We start from the raw sequence: 26,630 nt of genomic DNA, 5'->3' as shown, positions 1-26,630 counted from the left end.
ATGTCAGGCTTCGACATTTTTACATTACCGGCCTGAGACAATACACTGCAGTACAGAAGATGCGTTCACCTCTGAAATAACTTTCCTTGCATTATAACCTTGGCAACAACCAATGCTAACAATTAGACGAAGTAAAACATAGTTATCATTAGATTTCAGGAGTGTGCAGTGGCATATCATGTAATGTAGTTGCAAATATTTTTATCAAAATTATGAATTACCGCTTCATTGCACTGCACTAGCTTTTAATCCTAGTAATCTGGGCTGTGGGGGATCTCTGAACCTGTGTCACTTTCTACAAAAGAAATGGTTTCGCAGTTTTACAATCTAAAATTGGACCTTATTGACCACTTTTTCGCCTAAAGATAACTATTTACTATGGTTCGCTTTCTAAATTTGAATTCTCTGGAACAGGTTCTTTTTATCAATAAAGGGGGGGGGGAGTTCCCCACAAAAGTTTAGATATCAAAAGAAGACTTTAAAAAAATACCGACAATTAAAGAGTTGGTGAGAATGTGAGGATAAAAGTGGAATGGAAGGCTTGAAAGTGAGAAGCGATGGGTTGAAAGTGCACTCCCGTATGCCCCAGTCCATTAGCGCCTGATCCAATCAGGGTTCAGTCATGTGTTTGTTGTCTATTCTGAACCAGTAGAAATAGTATGGCGGTAACATCTATCTTTCTATCTATCTCATTATCCAATTAGAGATATGAATCCTTTAAATGGAAATATTTACTTCTACTAGAACTATAGTGAGTGGGAAGGGTTAAAGGTGAGTGGGAACGGACAGGGGTTCCTATTTTTCAACATATAATTTCAATATTTCAAATTCAAATTTTTTTTAGAACTAACTTTAGAAATGTATTTTTTTCAGATAATTTCTAATTTGGTTGAAATGAAAACGTCTAAAGTTTTGGCTTCCCTCTGCTTAGGGTTAGTATCAGTTAGTATACAGGGTGTCTCACGAAACATGAAATTTGAATTTAGTCGTCGGTCGTCAATCTACTTTAACATGCATGATTCTTTAAACAGTTACCACATAATTCTCCTATTCATGCATGTCCAAAAAAATTGGTCTGCCTTTTTTGTGCTAATTCAGTATTACCGGATATATTAAGAAGTTTGTTCAGATTTCAATTCTGTAAAATAAAACCAAAATTGTCGAAATCTAAACTAAGTTCTTCACATCTTGGGAAATATTGAAAGCACAAATAAAGACCACATTTTGGAAATTTGAACTAGAGGTATTTGTAATTAATTAGGTATTTTACTTCAAAATTAGGTTGACAAATAAATGCAACAAATTATATCAAAAATCAAGACGACATTCTAGTCGTTCTCCTTCTGTCATATTTTGTGGGACACCTTGTGTAGTGTGTATATCCTTCAAATTGAAATCAATGGGATTAAAAACTGCAATAGTCATTGTGCTTGCGACTTGTGAGACTTTTTTAAAAGTGCAAAATTTAGTTCTTAACAAATTATTTTTTAAACTGTGGGATATCCTATATTTTCACGATATTTATATAAGGTTTATTCATGCATTCAAAGTTTAAGAGTAATTGTTAGAAAATTCCGTCCATGGGACTAACATTGTCATTTCAAGTGACCTCAATTAATTAAAGAAGCACGCCTGATTAACATTAGCACCCTGTAAACCTTATTTAATCAACTATGTGGATGACTGTGTCCTTTTTTGGCTTGTGTGTTTAATACTGATAATTTCAGTTCCTATATCATAATTGAAAGGGAATGATAAAAAAGGATCTGAAGGAAAAAAACTGGGCAAGTGAGGGGCAATTGCCCCCCCCCGTTCCAGCCTTTCAATGGTTATCTTTTCCTAGATAGGATTAACTTCAATCCTGTCCGATACGTTTAGTTTGAGCTTGAACTTCAATGCATAAAAATGAATATGCAATTATATAATGCATTTATACACTGTACGCTTGACAGTCCCGTTTTCAAATTGTTTCGAGTATTTTACAATTCAAAGAGCAGATAAAATTACAGAGTATGCACTGTACACATTGTTCAATTACAGAGTATGCACAGTACACATAGTTAAATTATTTTTAAGAAATAAGATTTGAACATCTTCCCCCCCACACAAATCCTTAACGTCTTAACCCTTAAAGAGGCTGAGGGGTGGGGCGTTTGGCGCCCCCCTCTGTAGTTTTTTGTCCTAGCACTCTCATTTTTGACACTATCACTGTGAAATTTTGTGACTTAGAATGAAAAGTAATTTAAAGAATTTTTTGTAAAAAAAATCTAAAATAGCCCATAACTTATTTGTGACTGAAGCTCCAGATCTAAAAACTATATTTTTGGAAAAGCCCTTGAAAAATGTAGAAACATGTGTCACACTTTGATATTTGTTTAAAACATTTTTTTTTACCCTTTGTAGGCATTTTTTTTAACCTCCCTAGCACCCAAACTATTAAAGTTATCTTTCTAAATATTTTTCTTTGAGCTGGTTATGAAAAATTTGGCTATGAACATGCATTTCAACCCTATACCTATATTCTCTAAGGTCTATTTTTAGGGGGGGCGCCAAAGGTCCCCCCAGGCTATACATAGATTCAGACCCCCGAGCCTTTATAGGGTTAAATACTAAATACTCAAATTACAATAGTTAGAAATATCAACTAACAATACATCAATCTTTTATATATTTTTAACCATTTTTTGTTCTTAAATTTATCAATATTTTATCGTGTACAAATTAAGACATTTTTATAATTTCCGGAGTCAGTATTCAGTATTTTTCCACAATAAATTCTCCCTCTTAGCTGCTCATATAAGGGTTTATAGAATATTATGCATACAACTCTTTAACTGGAGGCCACTTTAACTTACGTTGACCACCCCTTTAAAGGAATGCTTGAGTTTATTAGACGCTCGAAAAATTAATTACACAATTCAAGTTTTGCTAAAATTTCACAAAGGAAAAATATTAAAGTTTATTAATTTAACGAGGCTCTCAAAATTTCTAAAAAAAAACATAAGTTTATATTTTCATCTTTTCATTTCTAATTATATTTATATTTAGGATTAAAATACTTTGTGTGCTTCGACAGGAATGGTTGGATAAAAATTCAGATTTACAAATAATTAGGAAAATTCAAGTCTTTTATAATTACAAATTATATTGAAGCATGTAAAATGCATGGTTCTTCCTAAAACATGGGAATCAAGCTACGACGTCAAAACCATATTTGACCCACGCAGCACTTTTTCTGGAACACAATTAAGATAAAGAATATTATTATCATTATTCCATTATTATTATTTCATATTTGAATTTAAGATTTCCTAAATATTGTCTGCCATTTTCGTATATTCAAAACAGAGATATGAAGAAATGTTTCCAGATTTCAATTGAGAAAAGAAAACTTGTCAAAATATTTAATTTCTCCCGCTCTATAAAAAAGGGTAGCCCACATTTTGGAAAGCTTGTCAGAGTATGTTTCTTCTCAACCGGTCGACCAGATGACGTCTCCGACTGTGTGCGTCCGATTTATCTATCTATTAAATAAGAATTTACCATTAAAACATCTAATCCGCCTTTAGTTACTTTAATCATCGCTCTCCATGATGCTAACTCAATGCTTGATACCAATCCAAATAAAAGTTCAATTATAAAAATTTCCCCCTTAAATATTTACATTTAAAACAAAGACTTCAACCTTCAGAAATGTTCAAGCTGTACTAGAGAATAAGGTGACATGAACATAAATTATCGAGTCCGAAAATGTTTTTGATGAATTATGAATGAAAAGAGTATTAAGTAGTTTGTAATTTGTAAGACAGTTGTAGGTTCATTTGAAAGATTTAAATACCAAAAGTATCACCTAACTTTTAAGGTTATCTACAGGAGACCATAAATTTAAAATCTCAAAATTAATAGTTTTTACAAATTTTTTTTTTAATGTGTTTTGGGTTCAATACTAAGCAATATAAAAACCATCTACAGTGGTACCCAACCAATGGAACTGTGGAGTAGGAAGACGATATATAACCGATCTTATGAGTATTTGTAGTTGTAAAGTTATTGTATTTTTCATTTTCATTGGACTATTCTAAATCATACCTTGAGTCTGGGGGTCGTTTTCCTTTTTCATAGTGTCAGGGGTTCCATTGTACTAGGTAGGATCATTTCATTCAGGAATTTAGAAAAGCCGAAGACGTGAATGTGTTGCTTGAACCATTAAAATATTCACAGAACACCAGCCTTGTGCAAACTTCAGGTACGGAGAAGACGACATTTCATTCGTAGTTCAAGCTTTATTCCAGGTTTATTTCCCAATTCCCAAGAATGTAATGTAAGGAAAGTTAATTGCAGTTGCGTATACTCTGCGTACATATTGAAACCAGTTCTCTCTGGGCGGAATTTGTAAACAAGAATAGATGCATCAGTGTTCGTTTAGTATCCGAGGAGGTTAAAATTTAGCATTGCATTTTGATAATTTTGATAATTCACATAATAGTTTCCTATGACCAGAACATTTAATTGTTTATTTATGTGAAAGATGGATCCCATGTCAGACTTCGACATCTCGAAATTGAAATGAATAGTCTAGGGAACATACTGTATTAATGTACTCTACTGCACATAATTTGTGAACATTTACATGATTTGTACACTTTGAACTCCCTTTCAGGCTGAAAGGGACTGAAAAAATTCATAACGAGGGATTCTTTTAATTCCTCTCTATATATTCTATTCTCTATGGTTAAAATTTAGAATTGCATTTTGATAACTTTGATAATTCACATAATAGTTTCCTATGACCAGAACATTTAATTGTTTATTTATGTGAAAAATGGATCCCATGTCAGGCTTCGACATCCGTCTTGTGTTTTACATTACCGCCCAGTGACAGTACACTGCAGTACAAAAGATGTGTACACCTCTGAAATAGCTTTCCTTGCATTACATCCTTGCCAACTCCAGTCTAACCTTGTTTCAAGGTGTATACGGGGGGAGAGTTAAAGCCCCACCCTTGAAAAGGTTCTGGTTTCAACCCCTGACACTGTACTAGGCTACTCCCTCCCGCTAGTACCCCCCTGGATTAATTCATAATTACGCCCCTATTTCTAGATCCTCTGTTTCCAGATCTGTATTATCATTTCAAATATTTATTGTCACGTAATTTTTTCAAATAGCAATTTACAGGATTTAAGGTTCAAAAAGAACCATGACTGGCAAGAATTTGGTTTAGTGTCCCATGATGATAATTTATATATTTTTTTTTTCACATGGTTCATTGGTTTCAACCAAATGTATGCTTTATAAATCATTAAGTAACTAAAGGATGATAATTTTATTGCTAATCAAGATTTAACCGTTTGTCATGTACAGGGTGTCCCGTGAATCACGAAGAGAAAGAGCTTGAACATTGTTTTTTATCTTAGAAATAATATGCTGCATTCTTTTTTGACCTACTTTTACAATTATGATTCTTGAATTCTTAATCACAAAACCTAGTCTTGGGATTTCTAAAATGTGGTCTGCCTTTTCTGTGCTTTCAATATTATCGGAGATATTAAGAATTTTGTTCAGATTTCAATATTATAATATGAAATCAAAATTGTCAAATTCTGGACAAAATTCTTAATATTTCCGGTAATTTTAAAAGCACAAAAATGACAGGCCACATTTTGGAAATGGCAGGACCTGAGCTATATTTAGTATTAATTAATTCGAGAATATTAACTGTCATGTTTTATGGGACACCCTATTGTTTTTCTTAGAATTTTTTTTGATAAAATACCGTTTCTGATCGGAGAGATTTAAATAAAATCGTGCAAAAAATATAAGATTATCTTGTCATATCTAATTAATCTAGAGTTTGGAAATATGTTTGTCTCAACTTTGCGAATTTTTCTATTTTCTTGTAGCCTTAGAAATGCATATTTTAAAAATATAAAGCAATCTTTTATAGTTTAAGTTATTGAGAAGTAATTGGCAGAATCCTAATTAATTTTTGTATGAGAACTTGCAGCCTTCGGATCACGTAAAACAGACAATTTGTCTCACATACATTGAGATTTCTTCTTCCTTTATCCTCTAATTATAAAATACTGCTTAGTATTTAGTTCGCAACTACAGGGTGTCCCACAAAACATAACAGTTGGTGAAAAGTTAGAAATGTCTTCTTCCTATAGTTTGTTAAGTTGTTTGAACCCCAAGAGAATAAAAAAATTTCATGCCAGCCTATAGTATAGTAAAATTGATTTCAAGGTAAAATATATTTGATTAAAATATTTTTAAACTATAAATTAAACTGCAAAAAGTCTATAAAATCTAATACAGTATATGGAAGAACTAAGAAGACATTCAAAACTATTTACCAACTGTTATGTTTCGTGGGACACCCTGTATTACTGTATAGGTGCCTGAAGCATTTGTATAGATATATGTTGTAACTCATTGCAAATTAGAAAATCAATAGCGAAAGGTGGAAACAAAGACATTCAGTCCTAAGTTTTCTCACTGTTTATCATCTTACTCATTACTGTACACTGTACACTGTACACTGTACACAATACACTTACTTGTATAATTATAATAAAAGTTAAATGGATTTTTTTCAAGATATGAGAGTTTTTCATTAAATTACAGGATAAGAACACAGAGATCCAGACAGTTGCATTTTGTGCATTAATTTCCGAGATCTGGTCGTTTTTGAAGCGTTGTAACCCCTTGTACGTTGGTTTTACATTTATAACTCACTTATACTTTTTTGTAGTCCTAGGACGGCAAAGCGTTTGTTTCTATTTTAAGTTTAAAAAGGAGTAATCTGAAAAATCTTACATTCATATTTCAAGGCTTGACTAGATTGACAGGAATATTTTATTTATGCGATTTTTGTTATCAGATTTAAAATTTTTGTTATCAAATTTAAAATTTTTGTTATCTAATTTTTTTTAATTTTTTTTATCTAATTTCATATTTTTGTTATCTTATTTCAAATTTGTGTTATCTTATTTCATATTTTTTTCCGTTTAAAAAGAAGGAATAAAAGAAGACTATACATTTTGTAAAGACGAATTAAGGGTAATGTGCAGGAATTTACTGTATATTTTGTTTTTATATTAAGAATGACATGTTTTTTCCTTATTTGAGTAAAAATCAAGCTTCAAATCGTCATATTTTAGATTTTACGGTCGTCTTTACAGTCTCATTCTTTGTGTGTAACCATGTTTATTCATCTTGATCAGACAAAGGTTTAATAATTAATACCGTTGTTAAACTTAAATCCTCTCTTTAAATGTAGGTTATCTTGAAATTAAAAGCACAGTCTCTTTGATCTTTATTCACACAGATTTATGCCACTTGCGACAGCAAAAAAATATAAAAAATGCATATTTTATAATATCATCTTAAGCTAGTCCCTAAAAAACGAAAACTCCTCTAAAATTATAGAATTGTCGATGCTGTCAAACAAACAGACAGACACCCGGACAAGAAAAGCATATACATATATAGATGAGCTATTTAGGATTAAGGATTTGACTTAAACTCATACTTTTTTTAACTTTTATGATTTATTAAATTTTTCAATATTTTTAAGAATTAAACTCCTGCACATTTACTTTTTTTAAGATTTAAGTTTTGGCACAAACTTATACTTTTCAGGATAAAAGATTGGACTCCAACTTATGCTTTAATTCAGGATTAAGTTTACGAATTCATACTTTTTTTGAGGATTAAGATTGGACTGAAACTTACTATTTTTTAGGATTTAAGATTTAACTCAAACCTATACTTGTTTTTAGAATTAAAAATTGGACTCTTAAACTTAAACTTGTTTTTAGGATTAAAGATTGGGCTTAAACTTATACTCTTCAGGATTACAGATTGGACTGAAATCTATTCAATTTAGGATTAAATATTGGACTCAAACTTTCACTTTTCAGGATTAAAGATTGGACTGCTGGTTTTAACAATGCCTGAGAACAAAGAAAGAAGAAGTTATTTACGAAATATACTTCAAGAATCTGGTTTCTCGGTTCAGGCGAGCTTAAGCTTAAACTGATATTTATTATTGTTTATAAAGATGCATCTTATTTGTTGTTGAAAAAATATTGTTTAGAAAATTTTATTTGTTGTTGGAAAGATATTGTTTATATGTTGTTTGTTGTTGGAAAGATATTGTTTATTTGTTGTTTGTTGTTGGAAAGATATTGTTTATTTGTTGTTTGTTGTTGGAAAGATTTTGTTTAGATGTTATTTGTTGTTGCAAAAATATTGTTTAGATGTTATTTGTTGTTAAAAAAATATTGTTCAGATGTTGTTTGTTGTTAAGATAATTTTAGATGTTATGTGTTGTTGGAAAGATATTGTTTAGATGTTGTTTGTTGTTGGAAAGATATTATTTAGATATTGTTTGTTGTTGGAAAGATATTGTTTAGATGTTATTTGTTGTTGGAAAGATATTGTTTAGATATTGTTTGTTGTTGGAAAGATATTGTTTATTTGTTGTTTGTTGTTGGAAAGATATTGTTTAGATGTTGTTTGTTGTTGGAAAGATATTGTTTAGATGTTGTTTGTTGTTGGAAAGATATTGTTTAGATGTTGTTTGTTGTTGGAAAGAATGTTTATACAAGAAGTCTTTCTGATGAAATTCAAGAATACAAGGATATAATGATGTTGGATATCAAAGGTCAGTTGCACTTCTTTTCCACAGTTTGATGGGTCTCTCTGTATGCTCTAGCTTCAATGTGATTTTGTATATTTCAGAATCGTATGAAAATCTGGTGTACAAAACATTATCAGGATTAAAGTTTTTTGAGACTTCAAATCTTGATTTTGTAATAAAAATGGATGACGACCTAACCATCAACTTACAAGAACTAATGTAAGCTTTTTTATTAAACCATAACAGAATCTAAAGGTTTTAAGTAATGGTAAATTGTTTACCGTAAAGAGTAAAAGGAGTGTTTACTGTAAAGAGTAAAGAGAGTGTTTACTGTAAAGAGTAAAGGGAGTGTTTACTGTAAAGAGTAAAGGGAGTGTTTACTGTAAAGAGTAAAGGGAGTGTTTACTGTAAAGAGTATAAAGGGAGTGTTTACTGTAAAGAGTACAGGGAGTGTTTATTGTAAAGAGTAAAGGGAGTGTTTACTGTAAAGAGTAAAGGGAGTGTTTACTGTAAAGAGTAAAGGGAGTGTTTACTGTAAAAAGTAAGGGAAGCATTCACGATAATGAAAGGAGGAGAATTAACGTTAATTTTGTTTACTGCAGCTATCATGTGAGTACCCGACAAAAATGTTAGCCCAATTTTAACTGTTTTGACGTTAATTGCCACCTCGAAAAAAAATTGAATTAATATAGAAGAACAGTACAGTCGATACCCAGGAATACACAGAATATTCACTGCTATCCTCTACATAATATCAAGCGTAGCAGGCAAGTTAAAATCTAAAACTTTTTTTTATTAAAAATTGATTTTTTTTTATTTAAAAAAAGTTGTTTAGCGGTACCTCCATAAGTTGCCAAATTCATCAGTTCTAGATTCTAAAACATCTGCATCCCTCCTTGCAGAGAGTTGTAATTTAATCCTGCTTATTCTTTGTGTAACATACATGGGCTACCCATACAGGGTTACCTGAAACTTATAAAGTTTGCTTATCTGAAGTTGAGTTTGGTTTTCTGACTTCAATATTTATATTGTTTAAATGCTACACTTGTTTCTTTCACTTGAAAGTGAAAGAAACAAGATTACAGCTCCCTCAAATGTTGGTTTAACAAATTTTAAAAACGTGTTTCTAGATTTACTGATTACTGTCCTAAAAAGTTTCATATCTCAGCAGAGCAGTGGCCCCAGGTTTAATTCTAGATTTTATTATTTTTCATAATTTAAAACCTTACATATTTAATAGATTAAGTAATTTCACTTACTAAAATATTGAGATTGCAGAGACATGATTTATTGGCAACTTTTAATTTTTAAAAATTTAAATAATTCTTTAATGCTAATTTTTTTTTGATTTGTTCCGGTAAAGTGTTTTATCGAAGTGTTATGATAATTCTATCAACAGTCTTCATAAAATCCTGAAAACTTACTTTAAGCCTTTTTTATCAACCCATCTTTTATTCGACAGAATTTTCTTTTATTTATAAATTTTATAAACGTCTTATTTAATCCAGTCAAAGTGTTTACCAATATTCTATCATAGCGATATTTGACTTTAGCCTAAAAAATAAATTCTATCAGATTGATATAAAAATATGCACGCCAAATGCTATCAAAGTGTTAGACAGGTAGAATTGTCTTCTATTACTTTTGATATTTCGAGCACATATTTCTAACAGTGCAATTGTTTTATTCAGAGTGGAATGCCATCCTACTGCCTTGGTTGGGTTTACATAATTGAACCTACAATAGTCACAAGATTATTAGATCAGGTGTTTTATACAATAATCAGAAGTACAGTGAGAACCAGAAACCTTTGGAATATTAAGACGACAGTTTAAACAGTCCCACTTAATTGATTAAATAATTAAGTAACTGCAGCTAGCGCTAACACTATTTTTTTTAACAAGAAGAAAAACACTTTTTTATTAGATCACAACTTAAAGTAAAAAGTAAAAGTAAAAAGTTATTATAATACGGAAAAATATCCGATATAATTTAGTTCAATTTAAACTAAGTTTATTATTTTTCAGACCGAACATGTTCCTTTTATACACATAGGTAATATTTCAAGGATTGGAGTCTCTGTCACAAACTTAGATTTTAGAATAAGGTTTTATCTTTGCAAGGCCCAATGTCGTAGTCCTTAGATATTTCAAACTAAGAATTGTGTTAGCTTTATGTTTGAAATAACATAGGTTTACGTCATCTGGTTGCAAAGATATGGGGGGTTGGAAAATTTAGTTTGTGTCAAAGACTCAATTCATTTGCTCTGAGATCTAGCCACAAACTCTGATTTTTATCCATATATCTTTGCAATATGATACCATAGTTTCAGCAGAAGTAAATATTTCCATTTACTGATAGCGCCGATTGAAGGATTTATATCTTGGATAATGAAATAGAGAGAAAGATAGGTGTTACCGCCATACTATTCCTATTGGTTCAGAATATAGACAACAATCACATGGCTTAACCCTAATTGAATCAGGCGCTAATGGACTCGGCATACAGGAGTGGACATTAAGGGATTAGAAAATCAGGGTTTGTGACTAAGACTAAATTCTTTTGTTATTTTAAATTATTCTTGTTATTTTTACCTGAAAATCTGAAACAAAAATTGTATTAGATATTCTAAAAGTTAAGGAAAACACCATTTGAAAAGAAGAAGAAAAAAACCCAAAAATATTACGAGTAAAAACTAAAACTTTAAGTAAAAATAAATATAAATTTAAACATAAACTTGGATAATGATAATGCCAAATTGAACTTCCAAGAAAACAAGATTTAAGATGATTCGACAAAAATATTCATAAAATCAACTTGAAACGTTATGTTTAATGTTTATTCAGAACAATAATTAATTTACAATAAAACGTTTTAATGTTAAAATATATCAATATTTGATGTTGTCAGCTGACAAATTAAAAGAAGGTAACCCTGTAAAATGTATAACAGTTAAACTAAATGTTTTCTTTTTACGCTTGAAATCAACAGCGCCCTATTTTAGCACAATTAAAACAACAAACAAAAAAACACTTCCAAATCAAAAATGTCAAGGCCTAAAGTTTTGGAGATATTGAACATTTATTTCAAAGGGTAAAGCATAAAAGATTTATTGATATTCTTTATTTTGGATAAGGTTAGATTATGACAATATCTGAACCAAACTAAGCGTCACGACAAAGCAGCCCAGTAAATTTTTAGCCACGATTTCTTTTGTATCTTGAATTTCTTATGACGTTTAAAAAGCTGCCCGTTTTTAGGTTTGTGTTATGACACTTTTAATATTGTTATCTTGAGATTTTTGTGAACTTACGTATTTTGAGAATAATCTTTCTAGATGATGTTTTTGTGACGGGTTTGCTGCGTAGTTCAGCTGGAATAAACATTAAATCTTTAGGTAAAATATTCTTCAGAAAATGTGAAAAATTTTTAACATCTGAAAAGTTGCATAACAAATATTTCCGTAACAAATAAAAGTTTTCGCGGCGGTTTTTTTCTTTGTTAAATGACTGTTATTTCAACCTAATTCTTCCACAAAGGGTTTCTATTCGCAAAACTTTTGCGCAATTTTTGCGGAAGGATGCGCAAATTTTTGCCTTCGTTGCGCTACATTTTTGCGCAAAAAAATTGCACTTTGCGCAATCATTCGCAAACTTGAGCTATTCCGTTTTTGCGTTATTCTATTTTGCGGAAAAAATCTCCTCATTAAAGGTGTAAACTGTGTAAATTAGTTTTTTATGAGATTGCACTTTTTTGCATATAATTGCAATGCTTGAAAGGAACTGATTACTTGCCTAAAACTCTACTTTGCAACATGGTGCATGATGGCCCATGCTGCAGATCAAGATGTGCAAGCTCTCACACATTTCGTGGAAACCCTATACTTCCATGTAAAGAACGACGTGTTCGGTTCACAAGTTCACAATGTTTATTTTATCTTAGAGACAACAAGAAAGATATCGCCGTCTAAAAAAGAAATATATGCTGTCATCTTCCTTCCTTGTCTCTCATGCAAGAAATAATTGTTGACAAAAGGTTTGAAAGGTACTATAGAGTAAAGACTTGAGAAAAGGACTGAAAGTAAAGTACCAAGATTGAGTGGAATAACGACTCATGTTTGCACACAAAACTATATTTACAGATTAAACAGTACAAACGGTTGATCAATTAATAAATTAGATCTTATGTAACAGGACATCCGCCTGTGGGAAATGTATTTCCATGAGATTCCTCTGATTCAATACTTAATGACGACTGGTCTTATCTGGGGTCCAACATGGCCGATCTTGCTCCTTTCTCCCTTGGTGTAAAGTGCTGTTAGATTTCCCTTTCCTGCATCGATCCTTGCTTAGCTCTGCCCAGCCTAGCTGTACTGAATGATGATAAACTTGATAATAGTTCAACAACCTTTTCAGCTTGGCTTGTCTGGATACAAACTTGAAAAGATTTCAATTCACTTTGAAGCTTAGCTTGGTTAGGACCCAAACTTGATACAAGTTCAGTACCCTTTGGAGTTGCAGTGACTGTACTATGTCTATTTACATTTGTGAACTATGCTTGGTTCACAGTATTACCATTGTGAATCGGAATTTACATCTATAACAATAACATTTTTCTAGACTGATACTTTACCATTATATCTAGAAACTGATTCTTTAATTTTTTTTCTAGAAACTCATAATTCAGTATTTTTTTCTAGAAATTGATACTTCAATATTTTATGTTCTAGAAACTAAAAATTTTTATTTGTTTCTAGAAACTGATATTTTAATATTTTTCTAGAAACTGATACTTTAATATTCCGCCACGATTCAATTTTTCTCAGGTACTTATATATTTTAATTTAGCTAAATGAACACCAATAAATTTGTAATGTAATAAGATAAAAGGCCAAACCGAAAACTGAAACATTTGTGAAATCATTTCAAATAACTGTTTTGATAATAGCTATCTTAATGTACGACCTGAAACTCAATTGAATATGATTATCCGAATTATTGAATTTTACTTTCTGTCATTTATAGTATATTATTGATACCAGATACTTTTTGATTTAGCAAAGGGAGTCACAAGTTTACATTTGAAGAAGTTATTCATGTAAGATAAAAGGGTGTATATACGCTCTGTAAAGTCGGCTCTAAAGTCTCATTCTTTGTGAGTAACCCTGTATTCAATAAAAACTGGGGTTTTCACATGTCATATATTAAGTAACATTTTAATTTTTTATTAATAAATATATCTATTTCAGGTGTCAATTTCTCAGGTAGTACAATTTTTAAAAAATAACAAATGTTAAAAAAAATGATTAAAATGAAATATAATTTCAGTTGGGTTAATCATATATTTTTCTGGAGACTGGCGTATGAGAACAAGGTATCTATTTAAAAAAAAATAATTTTTTTTGAAGATTTTCAAAGAATTTCTTTTTTTCCAGGGCTGGCCCTGGGTTCCCTTGAAAGCATTGGCTTCTCATGTCTTCCCCCCTTTTGTCTCAAGTTTTATTCTTTATTTAACTTTTAAATACATGACTGAATAAATATATATTATCTATTTACTGTTTTTTTTACATATTTATTTTTAAATTTAAAATTTTTAACAATATTCTTTAAATAGAATTCAGTACTCTTTTTATTTTAATTTGGTTTCCCAATATGAAGAGATATTGAAGTTGGCAGTAGCATATTGGGTCTCCTCCTGGACCTTCTGCTGAACTAACCCCTCCTCTGTTATAAACCCATCCAGTATGGTTTTTTTATTTCCAAAAACAGGTTCAGGGTTGTGAATATCCAAAAACAGGGTCAGGGTTTTGTGTATCCAGCAACAGAGTCAGGTTTTTTTTTATATCCAACAACAGGGTCAGGGTTGTGTATATCCAACAACAGGGTCAGGGTTGTGTATATCCAGAAACAGGGTCAGGGTTGTGTATATCCAGAAACAGGGTCAGGGTTGTTTATGTCCAACAACAGGGTCACGGTTGTGTATATCCAGAAACAGGGTCAGGTTCTTTATATCCAGAAACAGGGCCAGGGTTGTGTATATCCAGAAACAGGGTCAGGGTTGTGAATATCCAAAATCAGGGTCAGGGTTGTGTATATCCAGAAACAGGGTCAGGTTCTTTTTTATCCAGAAACAGGGTCAGGTTCTTTATATCCAGAAACAGGGCCAGGGTTGTGTATATCCAGAAACAGGGTCAGGGTTGTGTATATCCAGAAACAGGGTCAGGGTTGTGAATATCCAGAAACAGGGTCAGGGTTGTGTATATCCAGAAAAAGGGCCAGGGTTGTGTTTATCCAGAAACAGGGTCAGGGTTGTGTATATCCAGAAACAGGGTCAGGGTTGGTTATATCCAGAAACAGGGTCAGGGTTGTGTATATCCAGAAACAGGGCCAGGGTTGTGTATATCCAGAAACAGGGTCAGGGTTGTGTATATCCAGAAACAGGGTCAGGATTGTGTATATCCAGAAACAGGGCCAGGGTTGTGTATATCCAGAAACAGGTTTATTGTCAAGCAGCTCCTTTAATAGTTTTAATTTATCAAATTTATTCAGTTACAAATTAAAAAATTAAAAACCTTTTTTTTATAAATTACTCTTCTTAATAAAAAAAAAATATTTGATTGAAAACATACAAAATGTCAAGTTTACGTTTACATGATAAAGCACGAGAATTCATCCCATGTGTTCGTCTAAAAATCTTTTTTAAAACTTTAATCGTGATAAATCTTTTCGCTGATATCTTTTCTTCAAAGAGAAAACCAAATGATTCTAAAATTATTTGAATGATATTTTTTTCTCTTTTAAAACACTCATGTCATTAAATAATTTAACAAAAGCTAAATTTCATTTGCATTTTTTAAAGCAATTACGAAACTCACACTTAATGTAATGAAAAAAATGCATAATAATTAAGACCACTAACGTGTAATAATATAAGAATAATGTGTTGAGAAATGTTACATTTACAACATTTACTAAGTTTTAGCGCAATTATTTATAACATTCTTCTTGCGTTTATAAAAACAGAGAAACTAGAAAATTATGTTGATGTTCGACCAAACCAATTCGTTTCTTTTGTTTAGAACTTTTACAGATTTGTCAGCCAGCTACAGATCATGATTTGCGCATTACAAATGAAAACCCAAATTAAAAACAGCTTGCTGGTTATGTGATATTTAAAAGCTAAAATTATTGCTAAAAATTGATGAGCCCACTGGAAGCGTACTGCAAAGATTAGCAGTATAAAAATGCTGAGCTTGGTAAAAATAAACATTAATATCACTGTTTAAAGCCTCTATAAATGCGATAGCATTCATGAAGTAAAAAAGACAATTAGGGGTTTTTTAGAGGGGGAGGGGGCAAATTGAATCAAAGTCGACATTAAATTTAGTTTGATTATGGTCGAATTTTGTTTATGGATTGCTTCCCGAATTCTGCTGCCTCATGAAATCTTTTAAATAATGTGCTTGGTTCTTACTTTTTTAAATTGATTCATGGCTCAGTCAAGACACAACTTTAAACAAGGTGTAATCGATGTCAGGGCGAGGGGCGGGGTGCTTGAATACGAGTACAAATTTAAAAGTTACATGTTCAAGATTTTTTTTTAACACAAATTATTTTTGCATGCTAATAACTGTAAATTCTTCCAAAGATAAAGGGATCAGAAACTAAATTTGAGCTTGTGGCAAAGACTCAATTTGTTTAGCTGACAGGTTTATTTACCTAAAACCAGTTCATAAACACTTCTTAAAGGGACTCTAAGCGTAACTTCAAGTGACCCTCCATACAAAGCTATCACAATGCCCGATACACTACGGTACCCTTGAAACCTTCATTTGATCAAAAATGTGAAATATATTGACATTTTATAGATTTAAAAGTGTTTAAAACTGTGATAATTCCTTGTATACGTTTTCGTGCAGCAGAAACTTGCAAGTCACTTTTGTGGAGAGCCAACAATTGAAAATAACCAGATTTGAAAATGATAAACATGAATATCATAATTCATACTTGATCAAACAGATCTTTTAAGGGCACCATTGTGAATGGTGCTTTGCCGTCTTGAAGTTACGCTTACAGTTCCTTTCAATGGCCAAATGAAATTTCTCCAACCCCCTTGAACCCCCCCTTGTACCCCCCCCCCGCAACCCTACATCTTTAACAAATTGTTTCCAAGTATGAAGTTGTATACAAAATGTACTGGTCTTGTTATATCTTTTTGCTTACTTTTGATAACTCTGATGTCAGGTGAAAAATTATTTTGAATTTTACCAGATATAAAACATGTAAACAGGCACAGTTTATTTTATATTCCATGAGAAGTATGGGGGGGGAATAATGAAATTGATACAAAAAAAATATTATCCCTCTGGCAAAAACAACTACCATTGCTGAAATTCTATAATAGGATTTTTGTCATTTTTGCCAAACCAATTACACTGCATGCTGGGAGTAGGAGTTGAAATGTATTACTCCCTTTTAGAATTTAGTAAATTTTTATAAAAGAACTTCAGGTAGGTCTGCAACCAAATGTTTAGAATTTAGTAAATTTTGATAAAAGAACTTCAGGTAGGTCTGCAACCAAATGTTTAGAATTTAGTAAATTTTGATAAAAGAACTCCAGGTAGGTCTGCAACCAAATGTTTAGAATTTAGTAAATTTTGATAAAAGAACTTCAGGTAGGGCTGCAGCCAAATGTTTAGAATTTAGTGAATTTTGATAAAAGAACTCCAGCTATGGCTGCAACCAAATGTTTAGGATTTAGTAAATTTTGATAAAAGAATTCCAGCTATGGCTGCAGCCAAATGTTTAGGATTTAGTAAATTTTGATAAAAGAACTCCAGGTAGGGCTGCAGCCAAATGTTTAGAATTTAGTAAATTTGGTAAAAGAACTTCAGGTAGGGCTGCAGCCAAATGTTTAGAATTTAGTAAATTTTGATAAAAGAACTCCAGGTAGGGCTGCAGCCAAATGTTTAGAATTTAGTAAATTTTGATTAAAGAACTCCAGGTAGGGCTGTAGCCAAATGTTTAGAATTTAGAAAATTTTGATAAAAGAACTTCAGGTAGGGCTGTAGCCAAATGTTTTAATTCATTCTTAATAATCAAAATTATAGGGCTTCAGGTTTCTCCTCTCTATAATTGCCCCCAAAATTGTTGGGAGGAAAGGGAGGGTGTCCCCCCAATTTTCCTGAGAGGGGAACATCCCCGATATTTTCCAAGGGGGGCGTCTTCTATTTCACTCCCTTTAAGCCACCTCATCACTTGAGCAAAGACCATTTTGAACTGGACACTTGCTTCAAACTCTAAAAGTCTCAGTCTCCTCCGTTAACCTATATTTCTTGATGTAGTAGACACTTTGACTAACAGGGTTACCCACAAATGATGGGACTGCAAAGACGACCTAAAACTCTTATGATCGTGCCGATATCATGGTTGAATTGATTCTTTTGCCTTTTGTCATTTGAGGGCCAGGTCCTATTTAATGATTTGACAAAGAAAGACATAAGTTTACAGATGGAGGTTACCCTAACTTGCACAACTATAGTGAAACAGACACTAAAAATTCTCCACAACCGTCTCTAAATTCTCATCCTTTCTGGGTAACCCTGTACACTGCAGTTCCGCTTCCTCGAAATGTATTTATAAATAAATGTCTGCATCAGATGTCGTCTTTTCAAGATTTAAGGGTTTTTCGTCCACAATAACCCTGAGGCAGAAGCCCAAAGGAGTTCCATGCAGGCAGTGTTGAATTAAAAGACAGAGAGAGAGCATGCGCGTAACTCCTTTGGGATCTGTTATATATAATAAAATATACATTTATATATACCCATATGAAGTGCAAGGACGTTGCCTTTGGAATTTTAGAAACACATGGGAAAAAAAATTCAAATTTTATAAAAAGATTCTAAAAATGTTAGCCAATTTAGTTCAGCCGTTTGGTCATCTATTTATATTTACATAGATATATATTTATGTATTAACTTTACTCTAAACCGAGTGCAGTAGATACACTTAATTTTTAGATAATGGACTCTAAACTGAATACAGTCCAGTAGATACACTTAAATTTTAGATAATGGACTACAAGAGGCAGAAACTTGTAAAGATATGGCGAACTCCCAAAATGATGGTGATTTTTTTGTCTTTTTTTTCTTCAATTTTTTATGTGATTTAAATACTAAAAATAGGGTTTCCAATGAAATTCGCGAAATTTTAGTGAACGTGACAAACGAATTTCGTCAAAAATGTTCTCGAATTTGATGTATTTTTGACTAAATTTTTGACATAATTTTCGCTAAAATTTCGTTTATTTTCGCGAAATTTTTCGCTGAAAGAAATTTTTTAGGAAGAGAGAGAGAGGCCATGAATTTTAACGGTTATAGAAGAAACCTAATTCAAACCGCTTCTTAAATCAATCTATAATTTAGATTATGTCATGGAGTCTACCTTGCCATACAGCACTACTATAGAACCATCTGAGAATGTTCCACATGTTCATGAAAACCTACACCCATCAAATCTAACTCTAATTAATATCAAGAATTTTAGATTTCTGATAAACCAAGATATTTGTAACATATCTCAAATAGGTAAACAAAGGGCTGGGCAAGTTCCAACTTTTTCTAGCCATTTTGTTAACAGTTAGTTCCAACCGCTAGAAAAGAAAAAAATTAGGTAGCCGGGATAATTTTGAAGGTAAGAACGGGACATTCGTTTCGTTAAAAGCATTATTTTTTGTTGTTTTGAATTACCGTTAGTTAACAATCTCAATTTTGATAACGACGTTCATGGAAATTTTCAAGAATCGTTAACGGCTCCAGTCGTTAACGGTCTACTACCTTATTAATGGCGCAAAGCGTCAAAAAAAATTAATCAACAGTTAAAAGAAATTGATGTTAGCGGTCTATTTCAGTATTAACAGTGCGAAGCGCCGAAAAAAAATTCGTTAACGGTTATGAAATCATTAACGGTGCAGCCGTAAACAGTCTTTTGTAGTATTAGTGGCGTTAATGGTTTGTCAAATCGTTAACGGCACTAGCAGTTGAACTATATTTATACTTTTTTCAAGGACTGAGTAATATCTCTAGATATCCAAATTAACAATATTTATCCTATTCTGAGGAGAACCCAGATTCTTTCACGGCTGGGAAAACTCCAAATTTGTTTACTAAAAATTCGAAGGTACCGCCATAGATAAATAAATAAACATAGATAGCTTATGTACGCAAAATCACCAAGAATCGTACAGTCCGCGAACTCATACTTCTAGGGGTCTAAGTGTACTTCAATGATAAGCGGGGTGGTTTGGTGTTTTAATGGATTTCATGATTATTAAACCACTCATGGAGTGAATTTTATTTTGAGAATATCAAATTATCAAATTATCATATTAACGAGAACTGAAGAAGGACTAAACTAACTTAAATTTCTCTCTACAGAACTCATGTACACCACAAGTACTCAATGACATAAGAACAGCCAATGCTCACAACCGACCAAGTTAATCTTTATAATAGGAATATCTTTAAAACATCTCTGTACATTTATATCTTTCAAGATGAAAAATGTCGTCTTATGCGCAATCTATCTTTATCTATGGGTACCGCGATCTATTCTTAGCATTTAAAGTTATGAACACAGAAGATGACATTTAAAAACACCATAACATGTAAAAAATATTTTTAATGCAATTTAAAGCAGAAAAAAAATCACCATTGAAAAAATATCTGTTCCGTTTTCGTTTTCAACCATTAATTTTATCTTTAAAAAGTAAAAACTTCTAATCATTTCCGTTAACGGTTTAAGAGTTAACGGTTTTTGCCGTTCGTTAACAGACTCTTCGGTTAATTTCCTAAAACCTCCATTCTGTTAACGGAACATGGTGTTTATGAAACCCCTTTTGTTATATAAAGAATGGGGTGGGGGAGAGGCCCGCGCTTTAACCACCTTTGAATCTCTTGGGAAAATATTATGTGTAATATCTGTTTGACTAAAGGATATGTTGAAATCAACTTTAAAAATGCTAGACAAATTTCTGAGATAAAAGTCAAGGTTGAATTAATCGTTACTATTTGCTTCCTCAATATATCTTTCACCATAGATTAATAACAACACAGAGAGAACACTATATGTCATCTTTTCAAGAATTAGGGGTTTTTCATTCACAATTGGTCTCTCTCTGTTTTGTAAGTCACCGCTGCCTGCGCGGAACTCCTTTGGGCTTCTGCCTCAGGGCTATTGTGAACGAAAACCCCCTAAATCTTGAAAATCCAGTGTTCTATCTGTATTGTTATTAATCTATGAAGATAACTTTGACAAACTGTGGAGTGTGGATTGCTTTCTAGAAATGGTGACAATTGTTGCGTCAGCAGTAGAGAACACTAAAGCTAGAAACATAATCAGGAATTCAATAAAACCTTTTTATCTAAAATATATTTCCTTTTAAACTCCTCTGTATGTCTAGTCTAATAGTATTTCATACTTGTAGGGGGCGCGGAACGGGCACAACTTTTTATGTTCCCCTCTCAGGGGAAACATGGGGGATCATTTAAGCTTATTAGAAAATAGATTTGGGCGCAGTTATGCATAGAGGGGGGAACATTTAAGCCACCAAGAACCAGAATGGTGGCTTGTGCCATAAAAGCATGTAACCGATTCCATGGCAAGTGAGACATTAAGCTGTGTTCGAGGTTGCTGGGCAACAGGTTCAAGAACCGGTACCGATGCAAGCACTGTCAGGCGGTGTAAGGCAGGCGGGCTGCGGGTAGGGTTTTAATAATTTTTGAAAACGACCGTTAAACGCCCTGCAGATGCTGAAAATGCATGAATAAATCATAAGGTACTTATAAACGGCGGGTTTTTTCTGTCATAAATATTTTCTTAATTTTTTTTTCTCCATGTTCCAGGGGGGGGGAACAGAACCAGATCAGCTGTTTGAGTTCAGACTGTACAAAGCGTACTGTCGCGTTTTTAGAGGAATTGTAGAGGGTTTGGATATGTTAAAACAGAAAGATCTCTCTACTTGATGAACAATCAATGGTCTCAATTGGGTACAATTATGAATCAAGCATTGCGCTCTTTGCATTGAGGGTCACTTGAAATTGAGTTTACAGTTCCTTTAATGCTTACTTTCACGTACACTGTGGATATATATATTTCATATAGAATCCGGGAATAAATCAAAAACTTCTCATTTTACAAAATGTAAAAAATGTTACCTGAATCTGAAACCAGGGAGACCTGGGGAAAACCTGAAATACCTGGAGTTAACGCAAGGTAAATCAAATCTTGAACTTTTTGAAAAGAATTGAGTTTTTGCCACAAAAGAAAATATTTCTAAATTGTATTACGAAGGTGAGATGTTGGATGTGCATCAGCCTTGCCACTGGGCTGCTATACAGTATTTATGAATTATTTTTATTGCAAAGTTTTTTATTTTATTTTATTTTCGAAGCTAAATATGTTTGTAAATTAACACGTTTCACTTTTATTCTATCCTAATATAAAGCTTGGTAACTAACCACCACTACCCTAGGATGATCATTTTAGGTATTTTATCCAATAGTTCAAAGAAGGTTTTTTTGGGAGGATTTTTCTTGCTTGGTTCATTGGATCCATAATTTACCAGATTCTTAATTCAAAATAGAAGTGGGATGTATATGTATAGCAGTAACCCGTCCATAGGCTGATGATGAAGTATTCTTCTAAGGCCTGCTACGAAAGTAGAACCTAACCATTTCAAACTCAAATATTATAATCCATATATCTTAGCAACCTGATTGTCTAACCCATTGATATTTTAAACTTAGACTATTTGATCTAACAGAATTTTTAGTTTGAAATATCATAGCTCAACAAAATCGGGTTTTGAAGATATAGAGATCAGAAAGTTAGAGTTTGTGACAAAATCTCAATTCCTTTGATAAGCAAGGTCAAAAGTACAAATACTGTACAACTTGCTATAGCTGCCTTAAAGGCAGTGTAGAACTTTTGTAGAACTAAAGGTTTCAGTGCTGTATGCAGTTAATTATGTTTTGATTTTGGAGGTTTTAAAATTAATTCAGTTCAGTAAATCCAATATTTCAGACTTGTGTTTTTGCTTGGTATGCCATCAAAATTAGAAAAGCAGAAGTGTGTGGTGGCTGAAGCTTTGCAATATGAAGACATTATTCAAGGTTAAGTGTATTGCATGCTGCTAATCAAGCAAAATGTTGTCATAAGCTGGATTAAAAAAAATTGGACGTGCTTCAAAATGTCGATAATGTAATTTTTAGAAAATTCATTACTCTACTTGTCTGTCTGTCTGTCCGTTTCCATCCAAAAAATGTCAAAATTGCCTAACCAATCGCACCAACATTTTTTGGGGGACTTCACATGAACCCAGGGAAAGTTTATGAATGATCAAAATTTTAAAAATTTGCCTCCAAAAAAATTCTATTTTCATTAAATTTGAGAATCCACGAAATTTTTTTTATAAAATCCGCGAACTATTTTTTTGTTTTTTGTTTACAATGTATAGATACAAAGAGAAAATTTTAACAATTAAAATAGAAGATGGGCGCGAAGCGCTCTAAAAGCCTAGTATATATATAAGCTCTTCTTGTCTGGGTGTCTGTCTGTTCGTTTGCATCCAATAAATGTCAAAACTGCCGATCGGGCCAACATTTTTTGTGGGACCTCACATGACCCCAGGCAGCAGCACAAAGGAGTTACACACATGCGGCGTTGAATTACAAGAAAGAGAGAGAGCATACGCGGAACTCCTTTGTGCCTCTTTCTCAGGATTATTGTGAACAAAAAACCCTTAAATCTTGAAAAGATGACATCTAGTGTCCTATTTGTTATTGTTAATTAATCTATGGTTTCAACTATTTAATACAAAAGTTTAAAAAGTCTTTGAAGATTTTTTTTTTTTTTTCTGTTTACAATGTAAACCTTGCATGCTAATACACATTGATTAAAGGAGATTATTTGGACACTTATCGTAATCTGTCCTACAAGAATATAATGGGGAATCTTTGGGTTTCACAGTTCTGTGAACAAGCAGAATTTGTTATAAAAACTGATGATGATATGTTTGTGGATCTCTATGCTGTCTACTTTCACACTAGGCATCATGTCATTGAATATCTATTGTTACTATATAAAGATGGTATGAAATAAAGAAAATCTAAAGCCTAAAAACTGATGTGAGTAAATCTACAGAAAAAAAGGAAAACAATGTATTTACAACTGAAACATGTTCCCGTGTTCCTGACTGCTGAAAGTAAACTTGTGCGAGATTTTCTCTTTGGTGTTCTCAGTTTCGGTGTCCTACTTGAAGGAGATGGGTCAAATTTGTTCAATGGTTTAGAGATTCCAGTCGACCTTCGTTCTCTGGAACCTGATGATTTCCCTGATGATCTTCCCGAAGATCTTGTTGTTGACGTTGCTTTAGGTACCGTTCTGTAATTTCTAATTCTCTTGTTTTACTTTGAACCTGTTTCTTTTCTGGTTCTGCACCTGGTCTGTGTTTTAGTTCAGCCTCCTGTTTTTCCTGTTCTGACTCACTAGAGGCTTTTGAGGTTAACTGTTCTTCAACCAATTTATCTTGTAACATATTTGTAATTGAATCCATCAAGGTTGAAGCTGTGGTTTGGAGAACTAATTTCACTGTGGGTTTATTCATCAATAGTTTTATCAAAGGACTGATACAACTCGTAATCATCCTCCTGTACTACCGCGGAGGTTTCCTGTATATCACTCTGTCTGCTGCTTACTGGTTGAATTACTGTTGAACCATTAGATGAGTTTTCATCCTGCCTGTGAACCTTGTGATTTTCGAGATCATCGCAGAATTCATCGATAAGCCTGTCTTCTACTAGGCACGGCAATTCCACCAGCAACAACATATTGGACAGCTGCAGCATGACTTCTTTGGGGAGCCTGGGGAGTCTGAAGATGGGATCCAAGTCCTTTTCTCCCAACTTCTTGCATAGTCTCAACTTTTATCGATGTGCCACGTACTCCCTAGGTTGATTTACATAGACTTCTTTAACTCTCAACAAAGCTGAATTGATTATATTGGTGACTTCTGCCGGGCTGCTCCAATGCAGGAGTAGCTTTCTCAACTTACCCACTGCAGCAAGCAACGCAGTGAAGCAGAGGTCACCCAGGTTTATATCTTCTCTTGGTGTAGAATATGCACGGAATTGTCTGCGTATCCGTACTGTTTCACTTTTTCTCATGACATTAATTATCATTTCGAGTTTTTCTTATAATGTGTGAGTCTTCTTTGAACTTAGGTATATGGGATAGATGGGGAAGATTATTTTCTATACCTGAAAAAACATGGGCTGGGCTGCATAAAGTACTATAATTTTGGGTGGCGTTGTAAGCTAAAATCAAAGTGAATAAAATTTTTTCCCAGTTACATTCCCCATTTGCTTTTTTTGCCTTTAAAAAAGATTATAACGTTCTGTGAAATCTTTGGGATTGCAGTTGTGTTGTTATGGGGTCCCCACTTTTATCTTTATGTTACAATTACTGAGTTTTTTAACTCGCAGCCCGAGTTGGTCCTAATTGAAGTTGGAGCACAATAAAGGCCGACCCAGTGTTTCATGATCGCTGTAGAGACTGTTTTAGCAGACTTATCAGGGATTGGAACTGCTGACATGAATCTAGAAAATTGACACATTAATGTAAGAATACATTTTTTTCTGGAGACAATATTAGTGGACCAACAAGATCCATATACAAGACATCATTGACATTTTTTGCAAGGTTTTTGAAAGTTCAACATTTTTCAAATTAATTCCTTTTCTATGATGACGACCTGCTCACTCTGTAACAAATATGCTTCTGTCTTTTCTCCAGCCAGGCCAATAGAACACTAGTCTTACCCGTTGCATAGTCCGCTGGACTCCCCAGTGTTCATGTGCATGTACTGCTAAAAGTGCTTGATACCTGTGCGAGGGTAAGATGACAATTCTGAGTCGAGGTTCGGCTTCAAATTCATCCTCCAACAAAAATATCAATTGAGGACTTTTTTGTCAACCTAAGCTGTTTCCTTACCTTGTACAGCTGTACTACATAGTTGTGTACACCCTCAAATTCTTCTGTGTCGTTTTTTTATCAATAATTTTACCTGTATTCTTGTTGAACCATATTCTTACCAAATTAAGTGAACAATCCTCAAGATAGTCAATAAGGTATCGCAACGAAGCTTGCACATGAATGAAAGGTCGATACGGTACGGGGAAGATTGGTACCCTCTGACGTCATATTCCAGTACCTATGGACGGAGCAGAGGAGAGTGCAGTGAGCGGATACGGGCATGGCGATGTAAGTAGGGTACAGGATTCCAAATTGCATGACTACTTTACCATATTCCAGTACCCATGACAATCCTTTGTTTGTCCTTTTTGTAGTTCATACTGATCTTTGCCTATCTTACCTTGTATAGCACCAATTAAAAGGTTGTCCTCTGCCCTCAATTCCATTTGCCGTTGCCAAATGCCAGGGGAGTTCAACAACGGATCATATCTTACCTTTGCATGAGGGTAGAGATCTTTTCCTGTTGACGGCAGGGGCCACTCAACAATTTTGGACACCTATGCAGGTATGAGGCTGATGTCCTCTGTGCTGATCTGATGACCTTGGTATTCAACATCGGTCCTGAAAAGAAATGTTTTATCTGCATTTACTTTAATTCCAGCTGATCTGATAAATCCTATCCCTATTTTGAGCTATTGTGCTCAGACTGGTTACATCTTAGCTCTGGGTCCGTATGAGAACTGAATGGGTGGGTTACAATATTTCCCAAAAAAAACTTTTAAAACTTTTAAAATTTTTTTATTTTTTTAGAACTTTTATTGGTTAAAAGGAATTGAGTCTTTGCCACAAACTCTGATTTTGAAATTTCTATATCTTTGCAACCAAATATTGTAGATCTTTGATATTTAAAATTATGAATTCTGTTTGATCAAATGATCTAAGTTTGATTTATCAAA

At 33.0% G+C, this 26,630-nt stretch overlaps 2 protein-coding genes across 3 annotated transcripts; both read left to right on the top strand.

Moving 5' to 3' along the window:
• The first annotated feature begins 877 nt into the window (after positions 1-877).
• Positions 878-14,180, top strand: LOC111708649 (beta-1,3-galactosyltransferase 5). The gene is made up of 16 exons (XM_023482088.1): positions 878-932; positions 3,049-3,114; positions 3,692-3,719; positions 4,165-4,246; positions 7,923-8,020; positions 8,578-8,668; positions 8,746-8,863; positions 9,337-9,411; positions 9,775-9,829; positions 10,336-10,410; positions 10,672-10,699; positions 11,982-12,041; positions 13,427-13,469; positions 13,893-13,907; positions 13,972-14,017; positions 14,079-14,180. The coding sequence occupies exons 1-16, from the start codon at positions 895-897 to the stop codon at positions 14,178-14,180; spliced, it is 1,020 nt and encodes a 339-aa protein (XP_023337856.1). The 5' UTR covers positions 878-894.
• A 1,969-nt stretch (positions 14,181-16,149) lies between these two features.
• On the top strand, positions 16,150-26,473 carry LOC111708656 (beta-1,3-galactosyltransferase 2). 2 transcript variants are annotated; one of them, XM_023482097.1, is made up of 8 exons: positions 16,150-16,164; positions 16,817-16,887; positions 18,713-18,769; positions 19,068-19,229; positions 20,985-21,042; positions 21,874-21,915; positions 22,726-22,814; positions 23,603-26,473. In XM_023482097.1, exons 2-8 carry the CDS (start codon positions 16,818-16,820, stop codon positions 23,800-23,802), a joined length of 678 nt encoding a protein of 225 aa, XP_023337865.1. In that variant the 5' UTR covers positions 16,150-16,164; position 16,817; the 3' UTR covers positions 23,803-26,473. The 2 variants fall into 2 exon arrangements, with proteins under 2 accessions (XP_023337865.1, XP_023337864.1); XM_023482096.1 differs by having other exon boundaries at positions 20,946-21,042.
• The last annotated feature ends 157 nt before the right edge of the window (positions 26,474-26,630 follow it).

This window comes from Eurytemora carolleeae, unplaced genomic scaffold (genome assembly GCF_000591075.1).
Source record: "Eurytemora carolleeae unplaced genomic scaffold, Eaff_2.0 scaffold811, whole genome shotgun sequence".
Lineage (NCBI taxonomy): Eukaryota > Metazoa > Arthropoda > Copepoda > Calanoida > Temoridae > Eurytemora > Eurytemora carolleeae.
Note: the sequence above shows the minus strand (reverse complement) of the source record. Positions and strands in the feature narration are given on the sequence as shown.

Excerpts from the sequence above, each read along its gene's own strand:
- LOC111708649 (XM_023482088.1), top strand. The coding sequence starts at position 895 with ATGAAAACGTCTAAAGTTTTGGCTTCCCTCTGCTTAGG. Across the intron at positions 12,042-13,426 it reads AATAAACATTAAATCTTTAG|AAACTGATACTTTAATATTC; the intron begins GTAAAATATTCT and ends ATATTTTTCTAG. Across the intron at positions 14,018-14,078 it reads GACTGGCGTATGAGAACAAG|GGCTGGCCCTGGGTTCCCTT; the intron begins GTATCTATTTAA and ends CTTTTTTTCCAG.
- LOC111708656 (XM_023482096.1), top strand. The coding sequence starts at position 16,818 with ATGAAGTTGTATACAAAATGTACTGGTCTTGTTATATCTTTTTGCTTA. Across the intron at positions 21,916-22,725 it reads ATACCTGGAGTTAACGCAAG|ACTTGTGTTTTTGCTTGGTA; the intron begins GTAAATCAAATC and ends CCAATATTTCAG. Across the intron at positions 22,815-23,602 it reads ATATGAAGACATTATTCAAG|GAGATTATTTGGACACTTAT; the intron begins GTTAAGTGTATT and ends CATTGATTAAAG.